The following is a 15,784-nucleotide window of genomic DNA, read 5'->3' on the forward strand; positions in this document are numbered from 1 at the left end:
GTAGTTAAAAATATATATATATATATCTATCTATATTCACAGGTGGGACACAGGGACACAAATACAATGGCGCGTAACGACTTACGCGCGCGGGGGGGGGGGGGGGGCTTGGGGGGCGCGAAGCGCCACCCCAACAGCTAGTAACGAATAAAAATTTGGAGCATCATTTAGATTTTTTTTTTAAGGAAAATGTTGAATGGTCGATAGCTAAAACATTTAACCAATTGCATAAAAACGAAACTAGAGCATTGTCGCTTATTGAAATCGATTAAATAGGAGAATGAGGAGTCTAAACTCTAGCTTTTATTCAAGAATGCTTATTCACAAAAGAAACAACTTGCATAAACAAAAAAAATAATCCAGTACACTTCGAACTTGCATTAATACTTCAGATTAAAGTTGCGATACCTCAAATAAAGAGAACTAAATATCCCTGGCTGGCTGCAAAATTATCAAAATGTTGCTTCATTCGCAACATTTTTGTTTTCTTCTTTTTTTATAGCTAAAATTTTCAGGCGATTTTGCTATGCTATTATGGAGCACTAAAAGTTCTGCTGGGCTATTGTTGAGCATTTATTATGAAAGGAAATAAAAATAACTATTTTCCAATTCACAATAACTAAATAAAAAATAATTAAAAATATAAATTAATAAAAATATTAATACAAAAAATAACTTGCAAAATATATTTTAGCTTTTGCTATTAAAAAGATTGACGAAACAGAATTGAATGTCACTGAACGAATTTAAAGATTCGTTCGTTAATAATTGAGTTTTTTTTTTTTTTTGTCAGACTGACTTCTGATGAGGTAATTATGCAGCCAGTGAACGAACAATAGTGGTAAGAAAAACTTACCACTCTTATTCGGTAGTGGTAAGCCAGGAATAGGAGTGCAACATTGGCAAACAATAAATATATATGTAAGACCTATTATATTCTAGATCTCAAATATTACTGAATTTGCACTTTTTTGAAGCAGTGAAGCTAAAACAAAGGAAGCACCAGAAGATGGTGCTTTAGAAGGTGAAAGCACCATATTAAAAGACGAGACAAAAAAAACTAGCTACAGCCAAAAATATTATCTTTTTGGATAAAAGATATGAATTACATAACAGAAAGGCCGTACCTTTAGACAGTTTGGGATACTCAGCTGCTATCCCCAAAAATAGTTATAGGTACTTGTAAAGGCACCGACTGCCATAAAAGGCAAAATAAAAATATGTCGTGGTCCATATTAAAAAACATAAAAATCACTATTATTTTATTTAGTCACTATTCTATTTGATTATACCCATTATGAAAAAACCTTATCTTCTTCAGAAATTTGGTTCACCTTTTATATTAAATTAGTTTTGAAAAGAATACTTTGTGTTTGACGTATGAGTTATAGGTGGGGTTGGGGACAACTTACAATCTACGACTTGAAATAGTCCCATTTTTGGAAAACATAACAAAAGCTTCCCATCCATCCCTTCACAACCCAGATGCTCCCTCACCGCGGCGTCCTTTAAACATTATTTATATAAATTATAAAGTAAAATAAAGAGCACGACATGTTTACATATTAAAATCACGATTATATAAGAATGCTGAAAATGAGGAATGTATGTTAAACAAGCAAAAAAAAAAATCATTCAACATTCTTTACCACACATTGGGAAAGGGAAGGCGGGGTGGGCAGTTTTGAATTTTTTTTTTAAGTGGAAACAGAAAACACAACTGAATGAAAATAAAAAAGTTACTCTGCTCTGTTTTATACATTCTACTTTAGTTTATTTGTAAATCCAACTTTTACATGTTTTCAAATTGGTCGACTCTTCTTTTGGTATTGCCAGTTCGGATTTCCCTAAGGGTCTTATATTTGTCACGACCTTGTTTGACATTCTCCTGATGAATTTTGTCCATCTGGGTTTGCTTATTCTCGTCTCTTGTTACAGCTAAATCTTGTTTCAAGGCCTAAAAGAAAAGAGTAATACAAAGTAATGTACCGGTAGGCTACACTGTACCTGTAGGTAATTTACCTGTCTTGCATGTAGCCTACTGTTTCCCAGCACTACCTTATTGTCCTTTTTGATCATCAACTTACGATAAATTATCTCCAACCCTAGACATCTATCTTTAGGATGCCACCTCACGAAAATCTACAGAGGGATGAAGGCGAAAGGGGGTTAGTGGCAAAATTTTGTATAGTGGCAATTTTTTGCTTTTGATTCTTTTTAACCAGGGCTTCTTAAACTATGGGTCGTGACCCCAAATTTGGGGTCGCGTAGCAAAATTATGAGGTCACCGGTGATAAAAATACAATTAAAAAAAAATGTTTTTTAAGTTGTAAAATTATTGTTATAAAGAAAAATAACAATCATCGTAGATAAATATATCATAAAATCTTCTGGTTCGGAAAGACTGTCTATTCCGATCATTATAATATTTTGTATAAATTTACTATGAATCAGAAAATGTTATAGAAATGTAGATTTATTTTTGTCAATTTGTTAAAACCGAAATATCCTGATAAATATTATCAACAAAATTTCTAATGTGTTATTTCGAAAAAAACTATATAAACATTTAGTGTTATTTTCATTTAGCCATTGTATGATTGTGAACGCAGTGTATGTTATTCCGAATTAGTCAGTTTAACCCTTTTGCGACCGACGGGACCTTACAGTCCCGGCATGTAAAAATCCTTTGAACGCTTCTTAATTGATTAATAGCACCAGAATTGAACGATGTGTTTCAGGATGCTGTTAAGGTCATAAATTTTATTAAGAGCCATGCCCTTAACAGTCGCTTATTTTCAAATATCTGTAAGGATACGGATTCCAACTACACAACTTTGTTATTACATGCAAAAGTAAGATGGTTGTCAAGAGGTCAAAGTTTAAAAACATAATTGTTATTAAAGGACGAGATCGAAATATTTTTAAGTGAACGAAAATGTGAATTTGTAGCTTTTTTTCAAAATGACTTTAGACTATCCAAGCTGTGTTATTTGTCAGATATTTTTGCGAAGTTAAACGATCTTAACTTGTCTCTTCAAGGAAAAAATTGCGATATATTTACTTCAAATGATAAAATTGAAAGTTTTATTAAAAAGATCAGCATTTGGAAAAGTAGGATCGAAAAAAATTCGTTCGAAATGTTTTCCAGTGTCGACAATTTTGTAACTGAGAAAATTCATTGTAAAACTTTTATTGCAAAAACTATTGTAGATCACTAAAAAGCGCTAGAAATACAGTTCCGGACATATTTTATATTAAATATTGATTTACAAAAAATAGTTTGGATTTAAAAGCCGTTTCGGATTGGCTTAAGTGAGATTGATCATCTGCCACTTAAAGCTCAAGAGGAATTTGCTGAGCTTCCGTGTGACTCAAACTTAAAACTACAATTCCAAAAAAAGCCCTTGACTGAATTCTGTATCGGAACTAAAACTGAATTTCCCACTATCGCCGATATGGCGTTAAATGTACTTCTGCCATTCAACACCACATATTTATGTGAAGTTACTTTCTCAGCTTTAATACACATTAAATCCTAATGTCGTTCAGCGATAAAAAAATGTTGAAGAGCTCTTACGTCCAGCAGTTTCACACATTACACCAAGATTTGATTTATTATGCAATAAAAAACAGGCACATCCATCTCATTAAATTTTTAAGGTAAACATTAATTTAATATTTACCACGCAAATACTTGGATATATTCGAGAGAATTAAGACGATCAGAATCCACTTTTGTTTTTGAAACTATAATAAAAACATTTCTATAACATTTTGTGCAAATTTCAATTTTGAATTTTTATATGTTTCAAAACAAATTCTAAATTTATATATTTTCATATGCATGTGTATATTGTTACCTAATAAATATATCATCAAAAAATATTAATTTATTTTTCTTTTATATTTGTTTGGGTCGTTAAGAAACTCGCAATCATAAACGGGGTCGGGAATTATAAAAGTTTAAGAAGCTCTGTTTTTAACGAAACTCACTAAATAGAGTATTTTTCAAAAATTTGCTTCGGCTAACCTGCCACCCACCCCTCCAAACTGGCACACTGTTTTTTCAATTTATTAGTAGCTGTCGATAGGTGGTTCCCACTACACCGTATTTAGAAATTTTGTTTTACCTTTTTTTAATACATTGAAATACATTAAATCAAAATAAATACACCTAAATACAAAAATAAGTACATTTAATACAAAAAATTATAAACCGTTGGAAACCATTGAAAGAAGAATTTTATTTTCTAATTTTAAAGCAAGTTCAAATCCTTTTTAAACGGAAGACCGGGAAAACAGAGCAATCATAGCACGTTGAGTGGATAGACCTGAAACTAATGAATCCACAACTAGACATATAATCTATTAAATACGCAGCTTATAAAAATAAGCTATAAATATACAAATATTAGCTATATCCTATCTTAAGTAGGCTAAGCAGCATTTTGTGTGTTTTTTTTCTTTTCTCAATTTACTCTTTTGACAAAGTTTTCGTGGGCTCAGAAGCTAATCAATTTCCTCTAAGAAACGGTGGTATTTCTAAATAGTCTAAGAAATTATTTTCTGAATAGAAACTAATATAGATTTCTAAAATGCTAAGTGGCGATATTATATTTATTTCTAAAATTACTACTGAATGGTTAAGATTCATATCAATCAGTAAGCAAAGGATATTTGATTTGAGGCAGCTGAAACTTCGACAGCAACATGGTTTGTATAAAAATTACACTTTTTTTTTAGATCTTCTACAATGGTACATCTTTCACAAATCTTAATAGACTGAAAATCGAACCATCTTTATTTGAAGTCGAAATCATGTATTTAGGTGACAGTCAAGTAGCTTTTACAGGACGTATGTAGATTTTTATACCAAGCGGTGAAGTTATGTTACGTTCCACCGTTAAGTTCCACTTTAAGAATTCCTTTCACACTTGACTAAAGCGGAAATCCATAAAACCATGATAACCATCGGCCAAAATCTTTACAATTATTATAAACAAAGTATTCAAAATTGAAAGGTGGGAATGGGGACGGAGATTCAAGCTCTTATCAAGCATGAAAGGCTTTATTTTTAAAAAAATAGAAATTTTCTAGCTGATGATATATCATTAGTGTATTAAACTAAAAATATCGTAAAACATAACGCACAAACACTCATAATACATAACGCACAAATAGCTGTTTTATTAAGGCTATGGTGACAAAACTATTTTTCCATTAAACAAGACAATTAAGGAAAATTTTATTCTATTTTCTCTAGATCATCTAAGAAATCGTTCGTATATGTTGATCCATTTTAACAGTAATTTCAAATATTCCAAATTTTCATATAATATATCTATTTGTGAACCATAGTGGAATTCCAAGAAAAAACTTACAAAACAAGTTACAAAAAACTAATTTGTTACTGATATTACTTTCAAGAGATTGGATGAAATTATTCCACTAGTTTCTATTTAAAGATACAGAAATATTTCTGTAGATATGAAAATATACAGAAATATTTTCATGGCTCTTCTTATAGTATTTGTTAATAGTAAACCAGACTTGTATTCATCTGTTTTTTATTGTCTTGGGCTTGAATCAATATATTGCCGTTATATAGAGAGCTAAGTACTCTGCTCTGACAAGGATTAAGTCAGTGTTTGGTAGTCTCAAAGAATCAATATTCCAACACAGAAACTGAAATTGAAGTTGATGAACCATCAAACACATAATCTTAAAATTTTGACGTCTAAAGCGTGAATATGTTACCGTGAATGTACGAAATTGGTGAATACTTTTTCTCCTTGGATTTGGTGTCAGCGTTGCCAGTCAACTTTTTCAGTTTTATGCAAGGTTTGATGGTGAAAGATTAGGTTAAGTTTTTAACGCATTTGTAAGATTTATAGTCCTTGTTTTATGGTTTCAAAGAATCAATATTCCAAGACAGAAACTGAAATTGAACTCGATGAACCATCGAACACCTAATCTTAAAATTTTGACGTCTGAAGTGTGAATATGTTACCGTTAACATCCGAAATCAGTGAATGTCGACATTGACCGGTGAATGTCCGAAATGCCTTTTTTTCCTCCTTGGATTTTGTGTCAGCGTTGCCAGTCAACTTTTTCAGTTTTATGCAAGGTTTGATGGTGAAAGGTTAGGTTAACCCATTTCTAAGATTTATAACCTAATTCACCCTAACCCAACATAACCTAGCCTGACCTAACTTTAACCTTTGCCATCAAAGCTTGCACAAGACTGAAAAATTTGATTCGCAAAGCTAAATAAATCCAAGCACAGAAAAAGGAACATTCACCTATGAATGTTGATATTAACCAGATCTCGGGCATTCATAGTAACAAATACACTTATTTGATATTTGGGTGAGATCTAAATACAGTACTAAGTTTGGGCGTGATGCTTCTCATTTTTTTTTTTTTATAATTCTATGTTTTGCTATATATATATATATATATATATATATATATATATATATATATATATATATATTTTAAACTTAGGTACCTCGTCGAATCCGTAGACAAGGAGTTTTCTATACAGTTTGAACAGCAAGAAATTGTCGACAAGGGGGATATAAAATACTTTGCGTGTACAGAAATTGCAAAAACAGTCTTCAGTTTATTCGCTTTATATTTGCAGATACGCATCTAGCTTAGCATAGAGGGTTCGATAAACCCAGAAAATGTAATTTTCGACTTAAGCTAAAAGTTCAGCAACTAAAACTGAATCGGCAGCTTACGCAGAGACCTTCAAGTCCATTTCGAGCCCCTTAAAATTTATCCAGACATTACTCAAATACTCGGCCAGCGATTAAGATTTTGCTCGAGTCTATTTTAGCTCCTACTGACTGATGGACTCTTTATTACAACCTCATTCATCGACCTACAGGCCAGTATTTAAAAACTCCTAATCAGGCGGGACGCAACCAGCAATCTGAGCAAACCAGCAATCTGAGCAAAATTTCTAGCACTGAATGCCAAGCGTGGTTGCATCCAAGGCTTTGAGTCTTGCAATTTTCCTGCCGTCTTTAGTTTTACCTTTAAATAGGATTTGAGTCTTTCATTTTTTCGGCCTTGGTTCTTCTTTTCTCGACTGAACCTTGGTTGCGCCCAACTTTTTGAGTCTTGCAATTTTCCTACTGTCTTTAATCTTACCTTTAGCTAGGATTTGAGTTTTTCATTCTTTTCAGCCGTGGTTCGCCTTTTGTCAATTGAACCTTGGTTGCAACCAAGCTTATGAGTCTTGCAATTTTCCTACTGTCTTCAGTCTTACTTTTAGCTGAGATTTCAGTCTTTCATTCGTTTCAGCCATGGTTCGTCTTTCCTCGACTGAACCTTGGTTGCAACCAAGGTTTTGAGTCTTGCAATTTTCCTACTGTCTTTAGTCTTATCTTTAGCTGGGATTTGAGTTTTTCATTCTTTTCAGCCGTGGTTCGCCTTTTGTCAATTGAACCTTGGTTGCAACCAAGCTTAAGAGTCTTGCAATTTTCCTACTGTCTTTAGTCTTACTTTTAGCTGGGATTTCAGTCTTTCATTCGTTTCAGCCATGGTTCGCCTTTCTTCGACTGAACCTTGGTTGCAACCAAGGTTTTGAGTCTTGCAATTTTCCTACTGTCTTTAGTCTTACCTTTAGCTGGGATTTGAGGCTTTCATTCTTTTCGGCCATGATTCACCTTTCCTCGACTGAACCTTGGTTGCAACCGAGGTTTTGAGTCTTGCAATTTTCCAACTGTCTTTAGTCTTACCTTTAGCTGGGATTTGAGTCTTTCATTCTTTTCAGCCATGGTTCGCCTTTCCTCGACTGGATCTTGAATAGGGGTTCCAGGCTCCTCATTTTCATGTACCAGATCTTGTGAAATCTCCCCATTAGGCATTTCTTCATTATCATCAGAATCATCAGCAACCTAAAATAAATACTTTAAACCAAAACTCTTAATAAATTGTCTCCTTAGGCCTGAATTCATTATAGTCCTTATTTTGGAGAGGATGGGGGGCGGTATTACCTTTGTAGTTCTTACTATAAAGATGAAATTAATGAAGCATGAATGTATTCGATTTTATTTGTAGAAGATAGTCAATAAAACAAAAAATGAAAGAAACAAGCAAACATAGATTTCTAGCTTATCCATCCCGCGTTGCTTCAATCCTCAAGATGGCCAGTTAGAAGCTAGCCAGGAAACAAAAATGGTGTTCTCAAACAAAATTAAGAAATTTCGTCGGTTTTCGACTAGGTGGCACAGACACATTATCACTGATTCTACTCATTTTCGTATTATATTCCATTTTTAATTGTATTATTTTACATTTATAAAAAATATTAAAAATCGATATAGAGGGCACTTCCGTTACTTACTTATCTAATTTCATTAGCCCCTCCAGAAAACTACTCCTGGGAAATTCTCCTCCGCAAAAAAATCCCCCCCGTATATTGATTACGATCCTATTTTTAAATTTAAAGTGTTGGGAAAATTATTAAGAAGGCATTGGGAAGGGAAGGTTGGGGGGTTTATATAAGTAAAAAAAGGCAACAACTTCTTGGTTTCTTGGTTTCTTGGCGATGGGATAAACAGGTGGGACACAGTTGTGTCCCTGTGTCCCACCTGTGAATATAGATAGATATAAATATATTTTTAACTACGTAAAACTTGCGAATATACAACATTCTTGGCTTTCCCATTGTCTGTGCATATAAATAGATTGTCAGGTTTACCGACTCTTGAACATGCAACATATAATTGTCCATGGAAAAAACAATCTGTATTCAGATCTATACCTTATTATTCTAATGATTGCCCTTGAGCTTTGTTGATGGTGACTGCTAATCGAACATTCCCTGTGTCCCCGTCGTCATTTAGATATCCCCCTGTGCCCCCCGGCGTCCCCGCTGTTGTTGTTTCCCTGTGTCCCTGATTGCTAATCGAACATTCCTTGTGCCCCGGTCGCTTTCTCTTTGAGTGTCCCGGTCGTCATTTATATTCCCTATTGTGTCCCTGTGTCCCACCTGTAAATATAGATATATATATATATATATATATATATATATATATATATATATATATATATATATATATATATATATATATATATATATATATATTTTTAACTACGTGAAACTTGCGAATATACAACATTCTTGGCTGTCCCATTGTCTGTGCATATAAATAGATTGTCAGGTTTACCGACTCTTGAACATGCAACATATAATTTTCCATGGGTAAAACAATCTGTATTCAGATCTATACCTCACTATTCTAATGATTGCCCTTGAGCTTTGTTGATGGTGATTGCTAATCGAACATTCCCTGTGTCCCCGTCGTCATTTATATATCCCCCTGTGCCCCCCGGCGTCCCCGTTGTTGTTGTTTCCCTGTGTCCCGGTCGTCATTTGTGTGTCCTGGTCGTCATTTATATTCCCTGTGTCCCGGTCGTCATTTGTGTCCCGGTGCTTTGTTGATGGTGATTGCTAATCGAAAATTCCTTGTGTCCCGGTCGCTTTCTCTTTGAGTGTCCCGGTCGTCATTTATATTCCCTATGTCCCGGTCGTCATTTGTGTCCCGATGTCCCGGTCTTTAATTTCGTCAGTCGACAAACATGATGGCAGTCGACGCACAAACATCACGTCACTCGACACACACACACACACACACAGACAACTTATTTTTATATATATAGATATATATAACGATTCTTCTTTATTTTGTATTGTATAAGTGGCATCAGTGTTTTGAAACCTAGTTTCTCTTTTAGTCTAAGTGTTTCTAAGGTATTTTCTCAGCTTTTCTAATGTATACTGGTTTCCATTAATATGATTTCACTTCTTTATGTTGTCTATAATCATACACGACATTTATTTTTAAATATATTGATTGATATTACTCTGGTTTAATATTGATTTATTGATATATAAATCAATTTCAATTAATTTTTTATTTTGATTTAATATTGATTTATTCCTGATGTAACACCTTAAACTATTAGCTCATGACACCAAAAATGAGCTTTAAGTCTATAATAAGCCAATTTCAATTCATTAAAATTCGGATCTAAGCTTAACACCTAAGTTTATTAGGATTCAAACTGAGCAAAGAGAAGCTTTTTTCTTTCAAATAGAAATAAAACATTATAAAACAAAACATTTCAACTGAAAATAACACATTTTAACATATTCGCTAATACATCAAAATACTGTTTTCTTAATTGATAAAACATTTGTTACTGGGTATTTGTTACATTGTCTTGGGCAAACTGGCAAATTTAGATTGTATTGGGTAAATTCGGAATTTAAACCGTTAAACGTTACGTAAAAGAAGAACTACAATAAAATATAAAGTAAAAAACTACTGGTTTTATTTAGGTTTTTATAATTAACTTGATTATTTTGATATCTATTTCAAGTAAAGCAAATAACTTTTTCATAGACCCCCCCCCCAAAAAAAAAACTTTTAAGAATACTTCGAGCATAAAAAAAATCGCTTTTCTGGAGCGAATAGCAGTTTCTTCTCTTATTAATTTTCCTTGTCTTTGGTCATGATGACTTCTTAAATAGACGATAATCTGTTGTTGATTATGTAGTGTTGTGCATTTTTTTTTCTAATTTTTCCTACTCCATATTTTGTGGATTTATACATTATGATGGGTGATAAAATTATAAAAACAATAATATACAAGCGCTTTCGCAGAAAAAAAACAAACAAAGTAATTGTGAAGTTTCTAGGTCTCACAAGATATAATAATAATAAAAGAACGATATGTGTGTAGTATACACAAATTAATGTGTTCGTATTTGTTTTTATATCTAATATTTGTTTTTTTTTTATAATAAAAAACTTGTGTCTAATAATAATATGCAAATATATCTAATATTTGTTTTTATATCTCTAATAGTGTTTATATTTAATATTGTTTTATATGTTCAAGGTTTCCATTATCCCTTTAGGGCACTAAACCCTATTTTTAGAAAATTTCCCATGAATAAACACATATTGCAACTTTAGGAAGCTTTTTCATTAAAAGAAATTACTGTTTTTCGCATATGCAAGTGCTTTCGCAGAAAAGAACAAAAAAAAAAACACAAAGTAATTGTGAAGTTTCTAGATCTCACAAGATATAATAATAATAATAAAAGAACGATATCTGTGTAGTATATAAAAAAGGGGAAAAAAGGGAAACAAAAAGGGAACTTACAGCATGTTCTTCAACGTGATGGTGTTTGGGTGTTGTTGTGGCAGCGATCAGCTCCTCTTGACGACGTCGAGCTTCTTCTACTTCCTCCTAAAAAACAATTTGATTTGTTAATTTTTTACTTCTTTATAGATATACTTTATATGGTTTCGTCATTTCTACTGACATAAATCTTAGTATTATTGTAGCATTGAACAATAAGCTGGCTGACTGAATAAACTGGCTTAATTGAACAAAGTTATGACAGGTGCGTGTGTATTTAAGGGTTAGGGGGAGGGGAATTAATACCACTTTAAGAGAATCAAAAAGGTCAAATTTCGTGCTTCCATTCTCTTTTATACCTTGCGGATACGGCCATAGTACATTTCACCCCACATATTCCATGTTTATTACTGACCCAATTTAGCCCAAAATTCATAAATATAGGATCACCATTTCCTTAGACTACTTCTATAAGCTGGCCACACACTATTATGAGTAATATAGCGATGAATAAACTCTTTTAATTTAAGGGTATTAAAGTAAATACAGGAACGAATATTTCCCTCGTCCTGGTCCTGACTTCAAATAGGACCCAGCATTGGAAGCAAAATTAGGGTATGGACAAAATTCAGACAGCCACATCTGTCGTAGCGCAAATTTTTGGTTACATATGACGCGTGGTAACAAGATAGTAGATAATTCTCACGAACTAGCAGGAAGAACGAATTTTCGTCTGTCCAAGCCAAAAGTCTATACCAACCATAAAGCATTTAAGGTAAGCCAGCTCCCCTACTTTACTCTTGCAAAGGTTCCAACAAATCACACTGGCTAAGAGGAGAGATGCTTTGTCCAGAAGGTTTGGGCTTAAGACTTTATCTGATCCTTGGGTTTCGGGTACTTTTCCCCCACCCAAAATTACCATCCACCCCCCGGAAATCACTGTAAATGCACAAAGAAATTTTGGTTCTTCGCCTCATGGTGTCTACCCATGATAGGTACAAAACATTTTGTAAGCTATCATTTGTCGGGTGATACAAGTTGTATCATACAAAACAAGTAGCTGGTGAGAAAATAGCATATCTTTATTTGATTTTATCTCTTAATTCTCCTTATGTTATATCCAAATTATTTTGCCATGATATTAGACTGATGAGTGTACAGTATGATAGTATTTTACATAGTTATTGACCGTCCTTTTCTATTCTTTATATTCATCTGAAAAGCAGAAGAAATCAGCAGCTCCACTTACAAGTTTTCCCCTAAATACTGACGCCAGAACTATACAATAAATCGGCAAATTACATAAGGACAGAAACCATCAGATCAAGTTCCCAAGCAGAATTTAAATAAAGCATTAACACCTTTGCACCATTGCATAATACACCTTTGCAGTTAAATTATTTTGCCATGTTATTCGAATGACGAGTGTACAGTGCGACAGCATTTTACGTAGCTATTGATCGCTCTTTTCTAACATTTATATTTATCTGAAGAGAACACAAACTCGGCCATTGGAGCTTATTAAACTTAGGCCGTCGTAAAAAGGATGGTCGACCAACTAACCAATAGCGTTTCTTGGGCCAACAGCATGGAAAGTAGGCGCAAGATTGATATAACAGTTTCCGGACAAATAAGCAGTGGGTATTTGAATCTTCCACTTTGTCAACGGAAAAGCCTATACAGCCTTTTCTTTCCTTTATAGAAAAAAACAGCTTCCAGTTTTTTCTTTTATAGATCTCATTCTCTCTCCTCTCGTATTCGATCTCACATAGATCTCTCATTCTCTCTCCCAATCCCATAACCGATTTCTAATATTACTTGGCTTTGAAACTGTTGATGAGTAGATCGTTTCCAAGAAATTACTGGAGAGCATCGATCAATATCAAATGATAACACTATGAACGATCAGAAACAAGCTAATTTTCACCATAGGAGAAACCATTCAGGCATAGATTGATCCCCGCTGTTGCTGATTCCATCCGCTGATCATAAGAAATCGTAAATAGATACACAGACAAAATCAATATTTATTATGTCTTATCTTTAAAAGTTCTATCAAAGAGTAATGATGCCTCTCAGCTAGCGTTACAAAGTCAAACGACAATCAACATTTTACTCATCAATCAAATGACGATCTGATGATTATAAAGATGAAAACCCAAGGAAAAGAATATTTACAAGACTTGTCGAAATAAGGCATAGGAGGCTATTGCACTAACTCCTTGGGATTCTATGATGGGTAAGAATGACTACGGGGTTACATATTTGTAATTTTTTCACTTTATTATTTAACTCTTGTCTATAAATGCTTTTTTTTAAGTTTTCTAGTCAAATTAGGCAACATAGTAACTGTCTATGTCGACTAAGAACAGCAAATCCACCTTTTTTTTAAAGTTAGGATAACAGACTTATCCAATTAACATTCGACCAAGGCGGGAAAGCTAACAATCAAGCATTTTCATTAGATAAGAAATAAAGTACATTCAGAGCAATTCAACTCAAGAGGAAGGTAAATAAAAAAGAAGCAAAACCAGTATAACTCGGAATGTCCCTGAGGAGCCCCTTCTCCCTATTTTGTTTCACAAAAAAATAAACAAAATAGGACCAAATGGAAATAAAATCACAAAAGATAATTGAGCTCTCAGCTGAAATGCTCACTTTCTTTTCTCTGTGAGTGGAGTGACAAACCAGAGCCGGGTCTATTTTACTGGATGGCGCTGGAGGCACGTAAAGATGCTCTTTGCTCAAAACCTTGAGTTGAGACTCGAGAGCAATTTAGAATGTAAAATTGAACAGAATTCACAATGCAGCAACAGCCATAGCAAAATGACTCAAAGCATAGCAGATATATAACTTATAGAGATCGAAGACTACGGCAATCTACTCCAAATTCAACCAGGAAATAACAGTCATTAATAAATCTCGGAAATAACAAATCTCGTACAGTTTTGAAAAAAAATGAATTATCGAAGTTTTGCTTTCACATGAATAACACATTTTATTTTTGTTTGTTTATATTACCATATTTTGGGATATTCTGGACTCAAAGGGTCCTCCCAACCCAAACAGTATCCCCTTCTTCGAGATGAATTGCGAACTTAGTCAAAACTTTACATCTAATAGCTAACTGACATAATTAATGTTTCTCTACAGTCAAGTAATCTAAGCTACCGCTACATTTTTTGCTTTTAATCGCCAAATCACTGACAAAATGTCCTAAAACATGACAGAGATTTATCTTGTGGAAGTAGAGGACTAGCGCAAATCTATACATTCCACCAGAGGATAATGGAGAAACAAATTGATATCATAAGTCATTTCGATTTTTGCAATGTAAAGAAAACCATTGGCAAAACACAAAAATTAATAGAATATAACATTTTTGCGAAATATTAATCGTTAATGGCTCCTCTTTTATTAACGAAGTCTACCCTCTCTAAATTATCTATTCTTGTACGTTTGTACATTTTCAATAATATGCATTTGCAGAATTACGAAGAGTAATCAAGGTTGTCGCATAAAGTACAATGCCAAACAGCATTTTCTGTTAGGATTTAAGACTGACTTAGTATTTCAATCTACCGTTTTTTTGTACTTTTTTCGATGACATTTACAAAAAAAATTGGAAATAATTATAACAATTTTTTTATTTTATTTTAATTTTTAACGACTAAAAAAAAATAGAGCAAAACTTAATTTTATCAGCATCAAGTTCTTTCTCTCCATCTTTTTGAAAATAGACAGTCTTGTTAATTTTTGCACGAATACACAAAGGGATATTAATTTGGTGGTCAATTTTCGAATACAGCCCTATTAGCTTAAACTAATAGTTACAATTATAAGAAACACTTGCCGAATTACTGAAAGATAAATTAAGGCCACTTCATTTAAGTCAAATTTTTACCACCTGTAAAAAGAAAAATGAAAAAAAAAGTTGTTTAGTCATACTGCAGAGTTAATTAGGGATGATAAAAAACAAAAACATTGGTTGTATCAGGAAGGCTTGACTTAAATTGTAGGGGGTTGAGCTATGGGAAATAGAGTCAGATGAGCTAAGTTCAATGGGGTTGAGTCGCCTGGGGGTAAATTTAAATACCTCACCTGGAGCCTTTTGGTTTCTTCATCCTTGAGCCTTACTTCTTCGTGGATACGTTCCACCTCAATTTGTTTCAACCTTATCTCTTCATCTAGTTTGGCCTTTTCGGCAGCTTCCATTTCTTTCGATTCTTCTAAACGCTTCATCATTTCGGTCAATTCACGACGGCTGCTCTCAAGCTCGTCTTTAGCCAACTAAAACAGAAAGATATTTACAGATAACAGATATCCCATAATGACAAAATTATTACTACTATTTTGGCTGCCAATAAGGGGAGTAGGGGGGAGGGGGGATGTGAAGATTCCGCAATTGAAAACGCACAAAAGAGAATCTTTATATCTAGACACATACTGTTTCTTACTTATGGAAACTACTGTAGCTCGACGCAACCCACCCCCAAGGTTTCGACAGGAACTACATCTTCATTTTGCAACTATTGTTACCATCGGTTCAAAATAAAATCAATGTAGAAACAAACCGTTATATTTAGGCACACAGTGTTTCTTACTCTTGGAG

General features: G+C 33.5%; 1 protein-coding gene across 8 annotated transcripts in view; it reads right to left on the reverse strand.

Moving 5' to 3' along the window:
• Positions 1-288: 288 nt before the first annotated feature.
• Positions 289-15,784, reverse strand: part of LOC136035537 (moesin/ezrin/radixin homolog 1-like) — a 123,100-nt gene continuing 107,604 nt past the window's right edge. For all 8 annotated transcript variants that reach the window (XM_065717421.1, XM_065717387.1, XM_065717403.1 and 5 more), the window contains 4 exons: positions 15,274-15,462; positions 11,194-11,280; positions 7,755-7,913; positions 289-1,957 (listed from right to left, as the gene is read on the reverse strand). In XM_065717421.1, the coding sequence (XP_065573493.1) occupies positions 1,793-1,957; positions 7,755-7,913; positions 11,194-11,280; positions 15,274-15,462 (600 nt within the window). In that variant the 3' untranslated portion in view covers positions 289-1,792. The remainder of the gene's footprint in view (positions 1,958-7,754; positions 7,914-11,193; positions 11,281-15,273; positions 15,463-15,784) is intronic.

This window comes from Artemia franciscana, chromosome 2, assembly GCF_032884065.1.
Source record: "Artemia franciscana chromosome 2, ASM3288406v1, whole genome shotgun sequence".
In the NCBI taxonomy this organism is placed as follows: domain Eukaryota; kingdom Metazoa; phylum Arthropoda; class Branchiopoda; order Anostraca; family Artemiidae; genus Artemia; species Artemia franciscana.